General features: G+C 39.7%; 1 protein-coding gene and 1 long non-coding RNA gene across 5 annotated transcripts in view; one reads left to right on the top strand and one right to left on the bottom strand.

Moving 5' to 3' along the window:
- Nucleotides 1-20128, top strand: part of LOC115622947 — a 52986-nt gene that overhangs the window by 9031 nt on the left and 23827 nt on the right. For all 4 annotated transcript variants that reach the window (XM_030517082.1, XM_030517081.1, XM_030517080.1 and 1 more), the window contains exons 3-10: nt 11513-11635; nt 11703-13010; nt 13070-13411; nt 14187-14363; nt 14708-15466; nt 17104-17298; nt 17360-18704; nt 19580-19740. In XM_030517082.1, coding sequence (XP_030372942.1) covers nt 11513-11635; nt 11703-13010; nt 13070-13411; nt 14187-14363; nt 14708-15466; nt 17104-17298; nt 17360-18704; nt 19580-19740 — 4410 coding nt within the window. The remainder of the gene's footprint in view (nt 1-11512; nt 11636-11702; nt 13011-13069; nt 13412-14186; nt 14364-14707; nt 15467-17103; nt 17299-17359; nt 18705-19579; nt 19741-20128) is intronic.
- LOC115622948 lies at nt 9019-9303 on the bottom strand. Its single transcript, XR_003995364.1, has 2 exons — nt 9261-9303; nt 9019-9206 (listed from the first exon to the last, which is right to left on the bottom strand). It is a non-coding gene; the product is annotated as an uncharacterized LOC115622948 (long non-coding RNA).

Here is a 20128-nt window from a genome sequence, read left to right as displayed (position 1 = left end):
GAATGTGTCTAATTTTTAATATAATTTATATGCATATATACATACGAGTACGTGTACAACTTAATTGACTGGTAATTGACTTTATCTCCGGTTTCTGGTTACTTGGAAAAGGGGAAAAATTGGAAAATGCCGCAGCCAGAGAGATGATTGGCATCCAAATACATTATTCTGGTGCAATTTTTGATAAATACCTTTGACAATTGAACATTTACAAACTTTTTGATACAAAGAACAACTTACAGTCCTGCTTAACGTGATGTACGTGAAGTACGATCCTTTAACGGTCGTAGTTATTCGAAAATAACAAACCTTAATACTTAATAGCTTAGGTACAGATCTAAGGCGCTCTATAATAACGGAACCTAAGCTTCTGTATAAAGTAATTAGTGCAGATCGACTAATGGAATTTTTAATGTTGATTTTAGACGACCCTGTTGTCGTGCTCTAATTTGCAGACGGCAGGCAGGCAAGCAGCGCATCTTCAGGCTTGCAACTCTAATTGCATTTATGGCAATTTCATTTGTTGTTAAATGTGCAGATTTTCACTCATAAATTACACACACACTTGAGTGTGTATTTGTGTGTGTGTATATGTGCTTAGACTTGGCTCTAGGCTATGGCGGCGTGGGTGAAACGTCGAGTGGTTGTGAGTGCTGGCTGCAGCTGTGGCAGCAACAGAAAGAAAGCAAAGCATAAAGAAATGTTTACGATGCATGCAAGCACATAAATTTACGCATGAAAAGTTGCGCATACCTTGGAGGCCAACTGGACGACATCGACATTGGCCAGACACTGGCCAGGTTGCGCCTGCGCTGTCAACTCCAGCGCTAAAATAATGTATTCTATGCGCAGCCGCGACGCCAAACAGTCAGCCAGTCAGCCAGTTAGCCACTCAAGTAACTAGCCGCCTTGTCTCCCTCTCCCTCTGTTTTCCTTGCCAGGCCTTGTCGCGTCTTGTCTGTCAATGGACTTTAATGCGGGCCGTCGCTGCTGCTTAGCGGCTTCGCAGCTGACAAAACAGTTTGGCACGCACTGATTGATAATCATAGGCAAGTCGGGCCACTCAGCCACTCAGCCATCCAGTCAACCATCAAGCTACTTTATAGCATATTTCTCTCTCCGAAGCGCAGCTGCATTATTTGTCTTAAAAGCTTCACTGAACAGTGTGTAAATTTGCCAATATAGATTCAAAACTACACGCGCAACAATTAAAACGAGAAGGAACACCAAATACGAATATTGCCACCAGCAATACACGTTACTTTCTTTTACAGATTTAACAGCAATTATTTACGTATTCAAAAAAATGTATTTAAATTCTCAAAATTTCCACAAATAACTCTGTGTCCTATAATTCGATTTTCAAAAGAATTCCTTCAACTTCTTAATCAAGAAACGATTCTGTATCATATAAATATCAGGAAGACACTTTCTTTGAATGATTTTGTAGCATAGTATGATTCAATTTTCAATACAGTTCGTTGAAGTTCTATTGATTAACATATCACCACAAGAATGCAGATTCTTTTACTATTGTTCTGACATTGAAAAGATGCCATTAAAGATATTTAAACATATACATTTTAGCAGATAATATGTATCTGCCAATGAAAACCGGTTCGTAGAGACCACAAACTATTAATTAGGGATCATCTTTGGTAAAATGCACCCAATTTATGCAAAATTCATAAAATTCTAATTTTAAACAATTTACATTCCTCACTTTTAATGTAACTTTCTTATTCCTTAGTTACTTACTTCCTCACTAATGCCCTTACTTACTGCCTAACCTATTCTCGGTTTGTGTACTGTTATGTATGTATGTTGATCAATAACTTTTTCTATTCAGCCTTTGAACTCCCAATTAAATTAAATTTCAAACAATTAAATCTTTTGAATGCTCATCATTGAATTCTAGCAATTTTTTGTTTACGTCACAAAAAAAAAAGAGTTAACATAACTTAATAAATAAAGCCTTTGAATACTTTCCTTTCTCCATATTTTATAAAATGCTGTCCACTATATGTTTCAAAATTGTTTCTCCATAATTTTTATTTTCATGACTACGTATATATTTATAATTTAATGCACCTATATTGTTGAAATCTCACATTGTCCATTGTCGGCTGCCGTAATTACTATTGGCGGCGCAGGCAGGCAGCTACGTACGAAATATATTGCATGTTTACATGAAAACTGATAGTTGCTGATAAACGTTCAATGAAAGTCTGCGGCTTTTACCCAACAGCCAAGCAAGAGGTGGTGGGACTGGGGTGGGGCGTGCCACTTGGGCTTCATGCTGAGCCACCATCGCCCCATGTACCATCTCTTGGTGCGATCCAAGCCCAGACCAACTTCAACTCCAACCAACTTCAACTCCAACTCCAACTTCAAGTGCAAGTCCAAGTCCAGGTTGAGGTCCAGTCGTGGCATCTTGCTTGTTGCAAGCAATTTGTACAAACAATTATAGAAATTATCTTTTACTCGCTGCGAATTAAATTGAAATTTAAATTGCATTCGATTGGCTGGCAGTGATTGTCTCATATTTTTGTTGCTATATTGAAGCTTGGGAAAGTGTGTGCTGTGCGAGTATATTTGTACATACTTACATACATATGTACATTAGTGTGTGAAATATTTGTGCCTGCCTCGAAAACTTGAAATGTGGTTTATTGCTACTTGGCGTTTATAGGTATAGCATTGTATTTTTAGAACTTGCCCGTCTGACATCACACACACACGTCGTTAGCTTAACCTTTGCATGTCGTTAGAGTCGACAACGCAAATGAATAAAAACAACAACAAAAACAACACAAAACAAAACATCACAACATTGTTTAACACAAAATAAAATCAAGTTAATGCTCGGCTTAGGCATACAACGAATTTTAAGTGCGCTAAACCAAAGATTATAGTCTAACAGGCCACGAATTAATTTGTCTCACGAAAAGAGTAAATGTGCATGATAGCTACAGTACAGATATAGAACCCATAAACTTTGGTTCACGCATTCCATTTTGAAAATAGGAAACTCTAAGGTGGCCGTTGGGAACAGTGCTCATTCTATATATTGAGAGTTCAGTTGGGAAAAACTCGACTTTTTGCCAATTTAAATATCACTTATACTTGTATGTAATCCGTAAACAAATTATGCTTATTTTTAAATAATAATACCAAACACTGTGCTAACGTTTCTTCATTTAATTGTCAAGGGTTTTCAAAAATATTCCGTCGCCGAGTAGAAATTGTGGACTTATTTTATATTAATCGGATACAAAATCTTTCTTTGGAGGCTTCAAAATCACCAATTAGGAAAAAATTCAAAAACAAATTGGTATGCAAATTTTTTGCCTGTCTGACTTTACCTTAAAACTACAATTTTTAAAAACAAATTCATGAACACTTCTGTGGAAGTTCTGGATCTACATATATTCTAGCTAAAAAACAATACTTTTCAAAGCTTTTGAAAATAGTACAAATTGGGAGTAATATAACAGGTTAAAATTTGTGCTCTACAGCGAGGGTGCACTGTATGGCAAATCAGTGAAGCGTAGGCCTCACCATCTAATGCTGCTCCGAGCCGATGTTCCCCACTTAACTGAGCAGCGCATGTCAAAACGCGTTAGAGCGTTCATTAAAAATACAAAGCGAGTGAAATAAAACCAAAACAGCTCGAATACATTTAAATATTTGTTCGTTAATTTTGTTTGCTCTTCTCTATCTGTGTTGCACAGCACGCGGATTTCACTTTTATGTAGTATAGTTTGCCATTTTCAGTGCCTTTTCGTACACCCAAGACAGTTTATGTGCAGAACAAATGGCACAGTGGCGTAGTTGTACAAATACCCAAGTCTATGTATGTGTATATGTACATATACATACATATGTATATATGTATGTATTTTTTTCTGATCGTTCAAATGTGTGGCACTGGTTGAGGAAAACTTGGATTTATGCCCTTTTGATGAGCCATTAAATTCAAGTTGAACAAGTAGTAATACATATTTATGTATGTACATATGTATATTTAAGACCTATTATCATCTACCTATTATGTACTATTTGTTTTAAAAAATATTATATATTGCTATTAATGTGGGCGACGTCGTTATTTCTAAAAGGTTGCTGTGAAGATTAATAATTTGTAAAGAAGCTTACCTTATTTCTATATAGTATGTATACATACATACATACATACGTATGTATGTCGCATCAATCAAATTGTATTATATTGCACTTTGACACGCCAAGGACACGCGGGTCCTCGCGAACTCACACCACAACAAAACCGTTTCGTACCGACAACGCAGCTAGATTATAATTTACGATTATAGAATGATTTGTAATCTAAATATTTACACTTTTTCTTTCGCGTAGAATAAGCCTACCGTCAATCCGACGATCGCCAATAATCCAATTCAATAATCATATTAGACTCGGCAAATGTGTGCGAAGTGTGTATGTATCTACATATTTCTTCCTACTAGCCTTGAAAGTGTAACCACGCCATTAGAAATGTCAATAAATATGATCGGCTAGTAATTTTGGTAAACATCTTACATTTGGGGAAACTGTTGCAACATTAGTTATAAAATCAATTAGACACGCTGATTGTGTATGTATGTACATATGTATGTACATATCAATCAAATTGTATTATATTGCACTTTCACGCCCGAAGGACACGCGCGTCGCCGCGAACTAACACCACTACAAAACCGTTTCATAACGTAATCGCAGTTAGATTATACAAGTAATTTACGATTTTAGAATGATTTGAAATCGAAATATTTACACTTTCTTTCGCATAGAATAAGCCGACAGCCAATCCGACGATCGCCAATAATCTAATTCAATAATCATATTAGACCCGGCAAATGTGTGTTTAGTATGTATCTATTTCTTCCTATTTCCCTTTACCTAGTGTGTCCACACTATTAGAAAAATGAATAAATTTATTGTGTAACAAAATGTTAGGTAACCAAATTAAAGTTTGCGAAACTGTTGCAATATTAACTGCGAAATTAATTCAATACATTAATTTTGTTACACAACTTTTGTCGTATTATTGTTTTTTTCACTAATAGTTCCTATTGGCATTAGAATAATTGTCGCAACCCTAATGTTCACACTGTTAAAACAGTGCTGCCCATAAACGTAACACGCATTCGCATTGATCGCTCCTATTTCCTTTCATTTGGTAATTTTGAATGGTGACAAATATTCGATTCGATTTCTGCATTGCCAAGTAAAGTTGCATGTTCGTATCAGTTATTAAACAAAAAGAATACATATACATGTATATTGAAAGTGAACTGTGTGTTTAAAGTGCACACGACGTTACTTAGTGCTGCCCAGTCGAAACAGGTGATCTGTGTGTCCAATCAAAATTTTCGCGCGGTATTATGCAAATTAGAAAATTCGTGCATTGTGAAAATTCGAAACTTTTGCCCGATATTCCGTAGTGATTATATCAGTCCGGCGGAGGCAAAAACTCCCATCAACCTACGCAATTGCACATCCAATTTGTGATTTGATTAAGCGCAACGGCAAGGAGCGCGCCATAATAAAAGAGCGCGAACGCGGGCGCTCTACAAAATGCGAAATGATTTCATACAAACGATAACAACGAAGCAAGCGGGAGCGTCAAGGTAATTTCATATCGAAGTCGTGTGTTCGCTGCGCGCCATGCCTGAAGAGTATTAATTTTAAAGTCGAAAACGTGTTTGGCTAAGCGCTTCAAGTGCCCGTGGCGGTGACTTTAAGCCCAAATGCTGACAAGTAGATGTAGAACTTTGTTGGCAATTGCCATTGTTGTGTGTGGAGTGGGACCGACGTCGACCGAGGCATTATATCATAGCTTGGCGCTATATCCTGCATGACATGGGTGTCTTAAGTTTACTTCCGTCTATAAGTTACGTGCAAGATTGTGAGTTTAGCGCTCCTCTAATGGCCAACAAGCACAAGACACACAATATTTTACGGCTGGGTGCTTCCACTTGAAATACGATTCAATTTTCGCAATGAATGGGAATGCGGCACACATATGCATATTACCAACTATATAATCTTACTTACATACATATACTATACATATGTATGTATGTACTTAGTTTGTATGGACATAAAGGCAGTTATGGGGTCTGTTTATAGTGATGTCATACCGTTTATGGTTCATATTTCAGTTAGATGCTCATGACGTGATTTGTGTACTATTTGTTTTATTCCACCGCTATATTTTTATTGAAAAATCCCAAGCGCCGGCCCACTTTGTCTGTCCGTTTGTCTCTTTATCTGTCTGTCGTGCCATAAGAAAATTGAATTGTACGCTATTTGATTTTGATTTTTGTTTTGAGCAGTGCAATCACGTCTGACTGACTGACTGACTCACTCACTTACTTACTATGATGTAGTCGTTGCTTGTAACCGTTTCTAGTCGTGCCCAGAGGCGCCCCATAACGTAATTCACTTTTAATAGCACGGTTATTAGTTTTTATTATAATTGATTGATTGTTGTTATTAGCTAGATTGTGATCTTGAGCATTGAAATGGACAGAGCATGAGCTACAATATTTGTACCAACTTTTGCTCCATAGCTCAGCCACACAAATTAGAAATCAATTTAATGTCAGCTAAACGAGCAATTGGTTCCCAAACGAGTCAAAAACCAAAATTGGTAAAAGTTGCGTCGTCTGCCAAACTTAAAAAATCATAAAAAGCGAAGCGAGCGAGCGAGCAATAAAATTGCCCAAAAAAATTAAATTTCTTTGTGACTGTCATCAGACAAATTAACGCCCACACGGCCACAGCTGTGTCGCATCGTTGTTTTTTCGTTTATGCGACAGGGCCCGCCAGTGTCGTCTTCGGCAATAATCAGCTGTGACGGCGGCGGCGGCGGCGACGACAGCGTCAACGTCGACGCTTTCACTAAGCAGCGGCAGCAGTAGCCTCAGCGGTAGCAGCGCACCCGCCACATTAATAGTTCTGCTGCTCTTTACTCTGAGAAATGTTTGGAATATTTACGTAGCACGCTTTTTTTGTGCTTCTCTCAACCAGCGGCAGCGCTGGACGGGATCCACATAGCTCTGTCCAAATATGTGGCATGCTGGCATCTTGCTGTTGTTGTTGTTGTTAGTTCGTGCAACAACCATATTTCGCCACATCCACACATCCCTGTTGTCGTTTGCTGGCAACTCGTTGCTGGAGCAGAATGGAAAAACTAACGGATACCATTACCATAAACAGCCAATGCTGACCTTCATTGCAATCAAAGGAAATTTTCTATGTTCTATGCACAGCGACAACAGCAACAACAGCAACAACAACTGCAAAGCCAAACATGCGCATCAACACCAGCTTTTGAGCTTGTTGTTGTTTCTGCTTATCGATAGGTGCGCACGACACGCTGCCGTTTTGGCTACCTTTAACGTCTACCTGCCCCAACAGCTACCAACTGCCAATGCCAACAACCAAAATAAAAGAGTTTGCCACTGCGAAGCTCTATCGTCGTCTGAGTAGAGCAGGTTTCTGGCCAAGATGTCAACGACTACTAGTTTCATGAATGAGTTCCCAGCACTCGGCGTGTTTATCAGCAAATTAACAGGCGGACAAGGCTCTTTCGAATAGGCGCAACAATTTTAAAATTAGTAGAAGAATGAATGCAGTAATTGCTGAGAATTCTGCATCTCGCTTCAGCTTTATAACATAAGCAAATCTACATAAATAATTTCGTATTCAAAGTTACGATCATACGTAAAAGGCCTAATTTATTGAGATTTTAGCTGCACATCAAATAATTTAATTTCATTACACATTACAATTTATTTTTATACTCTGTACATGAAATGTACAAGAGTATATTAGGTTTGCGGGAAGTGAAAAAGGCAGAAGGTGGCGTGGCAGATCCCACAAAGTATATATATTCTTGATCAGCATGACGAGACGAATCGATCTAGCCCTGTCTGTGTGTCCATCTGTCCGTCCATATGAACACCTGGATCTCAGAGACTATAAGAGCTAAAGACACCAAATTTTGCACAAAGATGCCTTATTTGTGTACGCTATACAAGTTTGTTTTATTTTTTTCCCCACTTTCCCCCTATGGGGGTTTTTCTGTAACGCCGTTCGTATAATCGCCTATATCTCGGAGACTATAAAACCTAGGGATATCAAATTTAAAGTCCAAGATGCCTTATGTGAATACGCAGAAAGTGTGTTTTTTGGAATTTCCCTCCATCCTCCCTCTCCCACGCAAATCGCGATTTTCTTGGAATTTCGAACTAAAATTTTGCAAATACCTCAGTTAGTTATTATTTGTCCGTATGCCAAGTTTCACTATGATAGACCGATTTAACAAGAAGTTATAGCCATAAATATATTTGCTGCTGCAGCGCTGCTCAAGCGCTGCCCGCGGCTGTTGTTGATGTTGCTGTTTGGTTGACTGCTAACATGTTTACACAGACATGAATAGATGCGCATAGGCATTCATACACTCACACGCAATTGCTATGTAAATGTGCACGCTTTCGAATACCGAAATACCTTATATCCTGTACCCAAAGTGTACAAGGGTATATTAGTTTTGTGCGAGTGCACATGGAACACATAGAAGGAGGCTTGGTAGACCCCACAAAGTATATATATTCTTGATCAGCATGATAAGCCGAATCGATATAGCGATGTCCGTCTGTCTGTCTGTATGAACGCAAGGATCTCCGAAAGTATAAGAGCTAGAATAACCAAACTTAGTATACAGATTCTCCTGAGACCGAGAAAGGACGAGTTTGTTAATTTTCTCTGATCCACACATTAGTCACATTAGGTTAGTGATTATATAACCGTATACCAAGTTTCATTATGATAGAGTGATCGGAAAAAAAGTTATAGCCATATAACCAGGCCCAATGCACACATACATACATATGTACAAGTACACAAACACGCATAGGGCACGATTCTGATGTAAATGTATGTACATATGCATGCATGGAATATTTTATATTTAATTTAGTTAATTAATTAAATTATTTTAGGTAACTAATTTAATTAATTAATTTAATTACTTTTTTGTGGGGTGGTACAGGGTATTTAAGAGTTGAGCCTGCTCGACTTTAGCATTCCTTTCTTGTTAGTCTCTGGATTATAGGTCCACATAGGACCAGAGGCAACACATAACCTGCCATGAGCTACGGGCGCTCTACAAAATACTGTTGAAACCAAAAAATTAGATGTTTTGTCAACTTTCTGTATTAGCTACTTACAGTCAGTCCTTCAAGCCAATCGAAATGCCAAGCAATTCATACTTCATGTCTTCTTCAATGTTTTAATAACAATAACAATATCATACTTTGCCATATCTTGCCATACGGCAAGACTTGCTATAAATTACAATTTTACGGTTCTTTTCATAAAAGCAAAACATCAATTTTCAACGCCACAAAAAAAGAAGTTACGAAGTTATTCCATGCGCTTAACAAATTCGTTTTCGAATATAACTCAAAATAGTCATATTGGAAAAAAATGTTTTTAAGTGCAACTTTATTAAATAGATCTTTACAGTTTTGTTATAAATGATTACTGTATGTATGAAGATAGCGCAACCTCTAAGTTTTGCACTTTTTTAAACATGCATCCTCCGAACGAAAGCGATTGTCGTTACCACCACATCCTCCATATTCCCAGTAGTGGCATTTATTCATCGTTGAATCATAAGACCACGTAGGATTACTCACTTTACAAACAGAATTACCAAAACCTTGCTGCCCTAACGGCAATCCACAAATTGCTATGCAATTTCAAGCATAAGATGTTTTATCAACATATGTATGTACTATAAAAACTACTTACGGTCTTTCAGGCCAAGTGAAAAGCCCAGCATGGAAGATAAAATACAGATGACAGTGGCGTACCTCATTCCTTCCTGAATCTGAATAACTATAGTCTTCAACTATAGCTCGACTATAAGTCTTGCTATAAATTGCAATTTTACGTTTCTTTTGATTAAAGCATAAAATGTATTTTGCACGGTATTGCCTACCGTGCTATAATTTTCCTTGAATTTTAAAATTGAAGTTATATGAGTACTGTAATATTTAGGGTCCAAAAATACGAGTACACACCTAAATAATTACACCTGAAATTCGAAAGTAGTTTGCAATATTGCTGCACTTTAAAATTGTCGATAGCCATTTAATTCAATTTATTTCTACAATTTCTTCCAAAATTATGTGATTAATATGCGAAGATATTTCCACGACTAAGTCTTGCACTTTTTTAAGCATGCAGCCTCCGTCAAAAACTGATTAAAAGTGCCATCACAAAGTGCTCTGATCCAGGAGGTGCACTTTTTAGTCTTTGGATCATAAGACCACATAGGAGCAGAAGCAACACAGTACGCGCCCTGTCCTACGGCCGGACTACAAAATGCTATTGAAACCAAAAAATTAAATTTTTTGTCAACATTCTGTAATAGCTAGCCACTTACGGTCCTTCAAGCCAATCGAAACGCTAAGCAGCGAAAATAAAATACAGATTCCAAAAAAGTAGTACATTTCTTATATGTACGGTCAGACTGAGCTCTTGCTATAAGTTAAAATTTTACGTTTCTTTTACCAAGTTTTTCCTTGCGATTAGCAAATTAGTTTTAGAATATAACTCAAAACAATTACGTAAGAAAAAATGATAGTTTGAAAAATTGCAGTAGCTTTTATGTTCATAACAAATGCAACTTAATTAAATCGATTTCTATAGTTTTGTTATAAATGATTGCTATGTGCATAGTTAGTTCATCTTCTAAGTTTTGCATTTTTTAAACATGCCTCCTCCGAAACAAATTAATTGTGTCACTTCAAAGTAAAAAACCTATCAGGGAAAATAAAATACAGATTACACCTCATTTGATGTTAGATACAACTTTAATCAGTTTGACCTGCAGCTTTATTAAGCCTACTAATGGCTAACATTGATCATTCCACTTCTAAATCAGGTACTTCTATGCGTCTTCCGATTCAAACCAATTGGCACTGCCACCTAAGCTTGTATGGACCTAGATCTTCAAAATCTCTGCTTCCCTGGCTTTGACAAAACGCTGTTAAAATTTTAAAAAATTGACGTCTTGTTAACCTTCTACAATATCCGAAAGTTGTTGATTGGTTCCGGAAAAAAATGCATTTTTTATTTTAAAAATATTTCAAATACAATTCATCTTAAAAAGTACCTGGGGCTTTATTACCAACCCTTATCTACGAGGTATATTTATTTTATATGAGTACGTTCTCCCAAATCTTAGTATTCTGGTACCCAAAAAAGCTGCACTAGGTTAGTGGCATACCCCATGTATAGGTATATAGGTATATATGAGGCGAAGCGATCTTCCATCCTTCCGGAAAATAAGCTGCTGAGTCTAAGCGAAAGTGTACCGGATTTTTTTTGCAGTGATTGTAAATATATTTTCAGCAAGCCCCTTTAAGTTTTGCCCGTGGCTGAGTATTTACTTTACACAAAACATTTGCAGAGTCCCGAGAAAATTTACATCAAAGTGGTGGAGCTCGAACCCAAAATCACAGAACTAGGCGCCAATCTTGATGAGTCGTTGCGCATGCAAAGAGATCACGATGAGACGCTGCGCAATCTACAGGTGTGTATGAAACATTCAAATATTCACACTATATCTCTACTTAATGAGGTGTTTTTATTTTGATTAGAACCTGCCCGGTCCCATGGACGAATTTGTACTGAAGGCCGACAAACTGTTGGCCAGTAAACGCATCAGTTCCGAACTAGTCAACGCCATGGCCGACACACTGAACATCATCTGGCAGGACATACTAAATCTTCTGCAGGATCGCCAGCATTTACTGCTGTTGTGCACACAATTTCACGACAAGATGACACAGTGTTTCCGTCGCATGGACCAGCTGGAGGTGGCCTGCAGCGACACCATGCTGCCCATTGAGGTGGGCGGCGTGCAAGAGTTCCTCAACAAGTTCAAGCAGTTGCGCATCGATATGCTAACCGGCGTAATGGCGGCTCTGAAGGACGGCAATGAGTTGCTCGCGCAGCTGCAGGAGCTGGAGAATCTGGAAACGCTGGACACACGACCGGAGCACATCAAACGCGATGCCACACGTGCTGTTCATCAGGTGCAGCAATGGTTAGAGGCATTGCATGATCGTCGCAATGCTTTGGAGCTGGCCTGGCAGACACGCAAAACCCAATTGGAGCAATGTCTGGCATTGGCGTTGCTGGGACGAGAACTAATAGAGCTAGAGGAGGCGCTCAGAATACAACGCAACGAGGTTAGCAACATGTTCAGTCTGGGCGAATGCGAGCACTCGGCAAAGAGCACGTTGCTGAATTATCGGGAATGGAAACAGCAGGCGTTGCTGCTACGGGATCGTGCGCTGAAGATCACGCGAGCCAAGGAAAAGGTGCAGGCCGCTGGCACGTTTGCTGGGGATGAGGCATGCGCTCGTGCCTATGCTGTACTCAGTGCGTGTACGGAGCACTTGGATTTGATTGATCAACGCGAACACTGGCTACAACAATCACGTGAGTTCTTCGACAAAGCCGAGCACACATTGGCGGTCCTGGAGAAGCTGGAAGTGGAGTTGTCGAGCGTCAAATTACCGCCCAACACGCCCGAAAGTTTTGCCATGTACGCCAAGGTAGCACGCGATGTGCGCAACTTTACCGAAGAGCCGCTGCGTCTGGGCTATGGCATACTCGACGAGGTGGGACGCACCCAGCAGGAGACACAGGGCATCAAGCGTGTGCTGGATGAGCTCGAAAATCGCAAGGCCTATATTGAGGGCATATGTGCGCACAGCAATGCTGATCAGCAAAGGGTCCAGCAGGCACTTAGCGAGTTCCTCTCACAGCACAACGAACTGCTCGCCTGGCTGCGCGCCTCCGGGCAACTACAGCTCCAACAGATCGTCGATATGGGTCGCAATCTGCAGCAGAGCAAGCAGTTCTTGCTGCAGCATCACGAACTTATGCAGGATCTGGAGGTAAGCAGGACTTTCTTTCGCTAGATAAGGATATCACTAAATGGTTCTCCATATTTTAGATTAAGGGCGAGCTCATTAACTTGCTGTTGGAGTCGATTAAGGTGCACTTGGAATCGCTGAGTCCACAACAGCGTTACGATGTTGACTCCAAGGCTGAGGCGTTGCACAAACATTGGATCGAATTGAAGGATTTGGTGCTGAAACGTGTCGATTATGTTTCACTGCTCATTGAGTTCTTTGAGCAGGCCAATGAGCTCTCTAGTCAGCTGGACAATATGCAGCGCCAATTGCTGCAGACGCCCGATGAGCACAAACTACAGTTCCTGCAGGCCACCTGGTCCAATATTGGTAGCAGCTACAGCGAGCTCAAAGCACGTGGCCAGCGCTTCATCAATCTAAAAGTTGGTATCTAAGCGTAGCTGCAGCTTAAGTCTCTTAATTATCAAATAGTTTAGTTTTGTTGGGAATTCTTTAAAGCTATGCACGCACGCTTTGCTTGCTTCCACATTTGAATAACTAATCTAATCATATTTATGTATATAAATGTAGTGCCACAACATAATGCAGCTAAGCCTCGGTGCGAATTGCACAACAACTGCGGCAGTCAACTATGAAATTAGTTGCATTAATCAAAGCAGCAACTTATATTTTGTTTTTGGCCCACAAATTATAAACAATTTGATTGGCTTGTCGGTCATAAATATATATTTAATGTGACAGCAACATTTGCGGCTGCTGGGTTAAAAAATCTGCGCAACATACGAATTTCAAATTAGAAAATTCGCTTGGCTGCCTATGCTGTTGTTGTTATTTGCTGATGGGGCTGCTGCTGCTTTCAAGTCCATAAATAAAAACGGGCAATTTTCACTCCTATGCTATACATAGGCAAGTCTACGAATGCGCGCAACGGCCTGGACTGTTGAGAGTTTCTGGGGTCGGCCAGTTTCAGAGCGTGCCAGACCCTAGGAGCAGGCAGATGCGACGCTTTCTACACAATATTTCTAACATGTCGCCGTCAGTCAGACACTTGAAAACTTAACCGAAAAAGAGCAAACACAGAACTGAAAATAAAACTAAAAAGCCACAACAACTTTTTTCTTCTATCTTTGCGGCTGCTGCTGCTGATTCGGATTCTCTGGTGCTGCTATTTTTAACGGTTCGTCGTTGTTGCTACAGATTGTGGATCCATATCTCGAGACGAAATCCTCAACGCAGGCAGTGGAAGATATACTGAACGACTTCAGTAAGCGGCAGATCGACGTGACGAGCAGTTTGGAAAATTGGACAACAACTATAGCGGAGAAGCGCGAAGTAGAATATCTATTGGAGAAAGTCATGAGCGATAACGAGGAGGTGAGAGTCGTACTATTTTGATCAGACTATGAAATATTTTCAACAAGTGTCCTTTAAGAAAGCTCAAATGGCAATTCCCATTTCCTTTGACATTATCCATAAAAATATGAAATATCTTTTTCCATCTTTATTTTTCCAATATTTAATGAAATGTTCTTCAAAATAATTATAAATTGAAAATTCTCTCTAGAAATTATTTCATTATCCACACAAAGTATGAAATTATTTCGCCTTCTAAGAGCTATTGTCTATTATTGGAACTTATTTGCATTTCATAGTCTGATCAGAGCTCATACTTGCATAAATAAAAAGCTTAACATGTTTTTATTACGAATTGTTTTCAGACTGTGGCCAAGACCACTCAAGTGGACACACAGCTTTATCCGGTCTTCAGCTCGCCTAGTGTGGATGCCAAACAATTGTTGACCATCACACGAGACAAGCTGTCACACGTCACACAGGATATAGAACGGGCTCAGGATGAAATACAACAACGTATTCAAACCACACTGAGCATACAGACCAAGGATCAGCAGTCGCTGGCCAAGATCGAGCAGGTCATTAACAATTTGCGCATGCTGAAGGCAAAACTCGATGGCATCAAGTACGACTATCGCACTCTCATCGAGAGCGTACTGCAATTTCTGGAGAATATTGTGCAGTTGCGTCGTGAGATCGATGCCTATTTTGCACAGCAGCAGCAGCAACCGGCTAGTTCGGGTGTGGAGCGCACAATAGCCGAGCATGAGAAATTCCGCGATCAGTGCATGGATAAATTTAGATCGTTAATCACACAATCCGAGCTGCTGATCGATCGTGTGCGCGTACTGGAGCCGCCGGGTGCACGAGAAATCGATACGGATCGCATATTGAAACTCTTGGAGAATCTGCGCATTCACTTCGAATCGAATAACAGCACCAGAATGTCGACGCTGGAGCGCCTCGAAAAGATCGAGCTGTTCCGCAGCGATCTGGACGATATTAATCGTAGTCTGGATAGTGTTAGCAAGCAGCTTTACGAGATCAATGGACAGAGCGTCGATAGTTTGGCCGCTGCCAAGACAACGTCGCTGGCATTCGAGTATTTTGAACGTACCATAGAGGTGAGTGAACCTTCAGGCAACTCGGCAAAAAACACAGACAGGTGTAGTTGTGTAGTAAACATAGCGTACAAGTAGATGGGCACACAGACACTAGCACGCATTCACGGCACGCTCTGTATGCCAATTGAATGAATGAATACGAAATTCTAATTAATTTTTTAGTGTTCAATGCCGAAATTTCTAAAGTCGACGCGTCATCAGCGCCGTTGGGGACAAACAGCGCACTCAGTCGAGGTACAAAATTGCCCCAAATTTCGTTATTTCGTGATTTCATGATTTCATGATTTCGTGTCTTGCAATATGAAAAATCCTTGTCTTCATGCATCCACCCTTGCGACTGGTGGGTGGTCACATCATCATGCATTCTCATGCCTTGTGGCACATTCATCAAATTTCGAATATATTCAAATAGCTGCGTGCCGCCTGCTTGTCGCTGTCAGCGCGCATATGAGCAGAATAGAACAGTATAGACTGAATAGTACAGAATAGACAGCGGCAGCTGTCGTTAGTTTGTAATTAAAAACTTGAGAAATTCATTTTGTGTGCGGTACGAGTAACATATACAGCATGCTGCACACTGCCAAAGATACAGTCACAGATTGCCACAGTCCGTACAGATACAGATACAGCTACAGATACATCTACAGCTAAAGATACAGATTTGTCTTATTATACTCTTGCAACTGAACATTTTACCAGGCATTTACAAATATAAATAAAAAGAGAAACAACCGAAACCCCATGAAAAGCAAAGCCAATTCTAAAAAGCGTTTTCTTTTGTTTTTAGAGTTTATAAAACAGATTATTGTACGATCAATCTAAGAGAAAATATTTCATTTTCAAACTCACGATGCATTCAAAAAGATTAATTTTTAAAGAACGAAGCGAATGAAATTCAAATATTCCTATTATTTACGCGTCAGGGGACAATTTTTCACGAGCCCATCTACTTATTTGAAGTGAAACTTCTTATATAGTATATTACTAATGCAAGTGTAGCAATTGATTAGTATTTGAAAAGGATGTTTAAGATTTTTTTATGCTATACATAAATAAATAATAGCACCAATGTTCATGTACATACAAGTATAATATTAATAATACAGATATATTCAAAAAAAAATTTCTTCCTTCCCTACTTTCCCATTATAGAATCAATATTGAACACAGTTAATGCATTTTACAAAATCCCCAGTGTATAAAAAGTTCGGCGATTCGCAGCTACAAGTTTTCTTCTCACATGGTCTTTTTAATGCACTTCCACAATTCTCATGAATTTGGTGCGCACATTTGCTGTTATAAATTGCTTTTGACGCTTCACTTCGAACATGAACGCTGTGTATGAGTTTTGATTTTTTATGGATTTCACTTGACGCGCGCTCTAGACACATAAGTACCCTTATGCGTACATATATCTATGCCTATATACATGGGTCTTTATACATATATATGTATATATCTGTTGACTTCTTAAGTTGCTTTATGGGCTGCACTTGCTGCGTGTTTATTAGCGAAAATGTGTTTATGCTTAATGGGCTCATTTTTGAGGCAGGAGAGAGTAGATATACTATTTGGTAGTTGCATGTCTTTTTATCATATCTCAAGCTAATTGCTGACCTTACCCCCTTTCCCAACAGTTGCTCGAGAAACGTATTGAGAAATTCACAGAGTCCACAAGTCAACAGCTGCTAATTAGTAATCCCGAAAGCGAATCCTACGTAAAAGATGAGCTGCGCAAGCTCAACGACAAATGGCAAAGCTTCAAGGACCAAGTGAAGCAAAAACGAAAGAGCCTCAATCAGGCAACCGAGTTCTTCGAAATGGTAGAAAAGGTAAGAGGCCATCTATCCAAATTCTAATGAGCATTATTTTTAATCCTTGTCGCACTTGCAGATTGATGCCGAATACCGCGAGATAAGTTACTTCTACAACAGCGTGTCCGGCAAGGTTCCCTATCTACGCGATCCGGTTGAAGCGTCCAATTTAGTCAACGATATTGAAAAATATGTGGCCAATCGCGAAGGACCACTTCGTGCCAAACTAGACAATGCATCGCACTGCGCTCACGACATGAACAAAGTCTCCTCTCTCTACAACGAAGTCATGACCATTTTCCAATCCTTCATCAAGCTCAAGTCGGATATCAATATTGTGCAGGATCGTCTCAAGAACGAAGAACGACAGCGTGAGCAGCGTGAACGTGAAGCGCGTGAGCAGGCAGAGCGTGAGCAATCGTTGCGTGAGGCGGAAGCTAGAGAGCGGGCAGCTCGCGAAGAACAGGCACGGTTGGAGTCTCAACGCCAACAGGCGGCCATTGAGCAGGCTCAGCGCGAACTGGCTGCTCGTGAGCTCTCACTGCGTGAGAAAGCTGTGCGCGAGGAGGAGGCACGACTTAACGCACTGCGAGAAGAAGAGATGCGTATACAAACTTTGCGTGAGCTTGCCAAAAGGGAAGAGGAGTCGCGTCTTCAGGCTATACGCGACCAAGCCAAGCGTGAGGAGGAAGCACGACTTCAGGCACTCCGCGAACAGACGCAACGCGAGGAAATTGCACGCTTGCAAACGTTACGCGATCAGGTCGATCAGCAGCGCATTGTCACCGAAAACATACGCAAAGACATTCAGGTTAATCAGATCTTCACCGAGCTGCGCTACGCCTCTCCACTCTTTGTGCGTCCGCTCAAGGATGCAGTCACGCGTGAGGGCGTTCAGTTTGTTTTCGAATGCGAAGTCACGGGCACGCCAGAGCCCAGTGTGGAGTGGTTCAAGGATGGCATCTCCATACAGAATAATGCCGACTATAGGACAACATTTGACAAAGGCATCTGCCGTCTGCTCATTGAGGAGACTTTTGCTGCAGACTCGGCTCGTTTCAGCTGCCGTGCCTCCAATCTGGTGGGAACTTGCGACACAAATGCCACGCTGGCTGTGCGCGAAAATGCCGCTGAGATACAACTCGTGCCACCGCGAATTGTGCGTTTCCTGCAGAGTGGCAAAGCAACCGAGGGCAGCTCCTTCCAATTCTCTTGCGTAGTCACTGGAAACCCACTACCAACCGTTCAGTGGTTCAAGAATGACAAATGCATCGATGATTCACCGGATTATGTCATCAGCTATAACAATGGCGAGGCTACATTGCGATTCGAGGAAGTCTTCCTCGAAGATGATGCTGTCTACACCTGTAGTGCCTCAAATCCGGCGGGCATTGAGCATTGCTCGGCCAGTTTGATTGTGGAACGTAAGTCACTAAACAATAATTCAAAATAATTATTAAAAATTATCAACTTTTGTGCTAAACTTTTTGCAATATTAATAATTTGTTGAGAACTACTTATTCATTCGATAAAGAGGCAATGCTTTACTTCAATTCTTAGCCCATAACCTTTTCGGTCTAAATCAATCACAGCTTATTTGTTGTCATATATAATAAGGTCGAGCTTTTAATTTAGACTTTGCCTAGGAATTATTACGAATAATAATAAAAGAATTATACATGCATGGACATTAATTTGTTCCTATTTAAGGTAAAAATATTATGTTATGTCGCACTAACATTAACATTATTTAGGGTAGAAAATATACTTCAGTATTGCTGCTGCTTTACGTCGCTTTTTTAATTAGCTACCGACTCTTGAATTAAATGCAGACTTTCTAAGTACGTTTAATATCTTCAGCAGTTTAGAAAAGCATTATTGTGATTCAGGCTATTAGCTTTTCGAGCTTGATCTCTTAAATTACATTATCAAATGAAATATTTGTCATAAGAGAGTATTGGCCATTCTTTAAAGCCGCCGATATCAACCGCTTGGGCTTCAAATCTCTCGATTTATAAATTAATTTAAGATTTATTTATTTATTTATTTCAGATTAATATTTGAATAGACTGATTAACTTTTTAATTTACACGTGCATCATGCCTTTCAATTTTGAGATTAAAGAATAATTTAACTATCGAGAACTAGAATTTTTTTTATAAATGATTATGAGAAATTATGTATCTTAAGGTAAAGGTATTATTTAAGTTGAAAAATTATATTCAGCAACTGTCCTAATATGTCTTATACATATATAAAACTTGTATTAATCGAATACAACTTTTTGTTTTTCCTTCAGCCCTGGAACCCACGGAGCTACCCAGTTTCAAGGTACCACTATCCAATGCTATGGCGCGTGTGGGCCAGAAAATCAAACTGGAAGCCATTGTGAGTGGCTTACCATGCCCCGACATCTATTGGCTGCACAATGGGAAGCCATACCAGCCACGCGAAGGCAAAGTAAGTAGTGGAATGTCAAGATTTATGAGCCAATAAAATGAATATGTATTTAATAACTTTTGAAAATCAAAAAAGTGACAGCCTACATCCGTTTATGCAAAATGTACGAATATGAATACGAAGTGAAATTTGCGATCTCCGGCTGAACTAGCGTTCAGCGCAAAACTTTTGCTGGAACAACAAAGTTGGCAAAACAAACACAAAAAAAAAATGTATGAGGTCTGTTAGTCTGAAATTTTTGGGGTTGGGTGGGCGTTGCATGTGTTCACAATATTTGTCGGTTCTTCTTCGGACAGTTCCATAGAAATTCTGGCATAATTTCTTTCATTCTCACTGACGTCAGAGTCAGAGTTTGTGGGTCCAATAGATTGAAGCTGCTTAGCATATT

Source organism: Scaptodrosophila lebanonensis, unplaced genomic scaffold, assembly GCF_003285725.1.
Source record: "Scaptodrosophila lebanonensis strain 11010-0011.00,11010-0021.00 unplaced genomic scaffold, SlebRS2 tig00000043-arrow-pilon, whole genome shotgun sequence".
Taxonomy (NCBI): Eukaryota; Metazoa; Arthropoda; class Insecta; order Diptera; family Drosophilidae; genus Scaptodrosophila; species Scaptodrosophila lebanonensis.
Note: the sequence above shows the minus strand (reverse complement) of the source record. Positions and strands in the feature narration are given on the sequence as shown.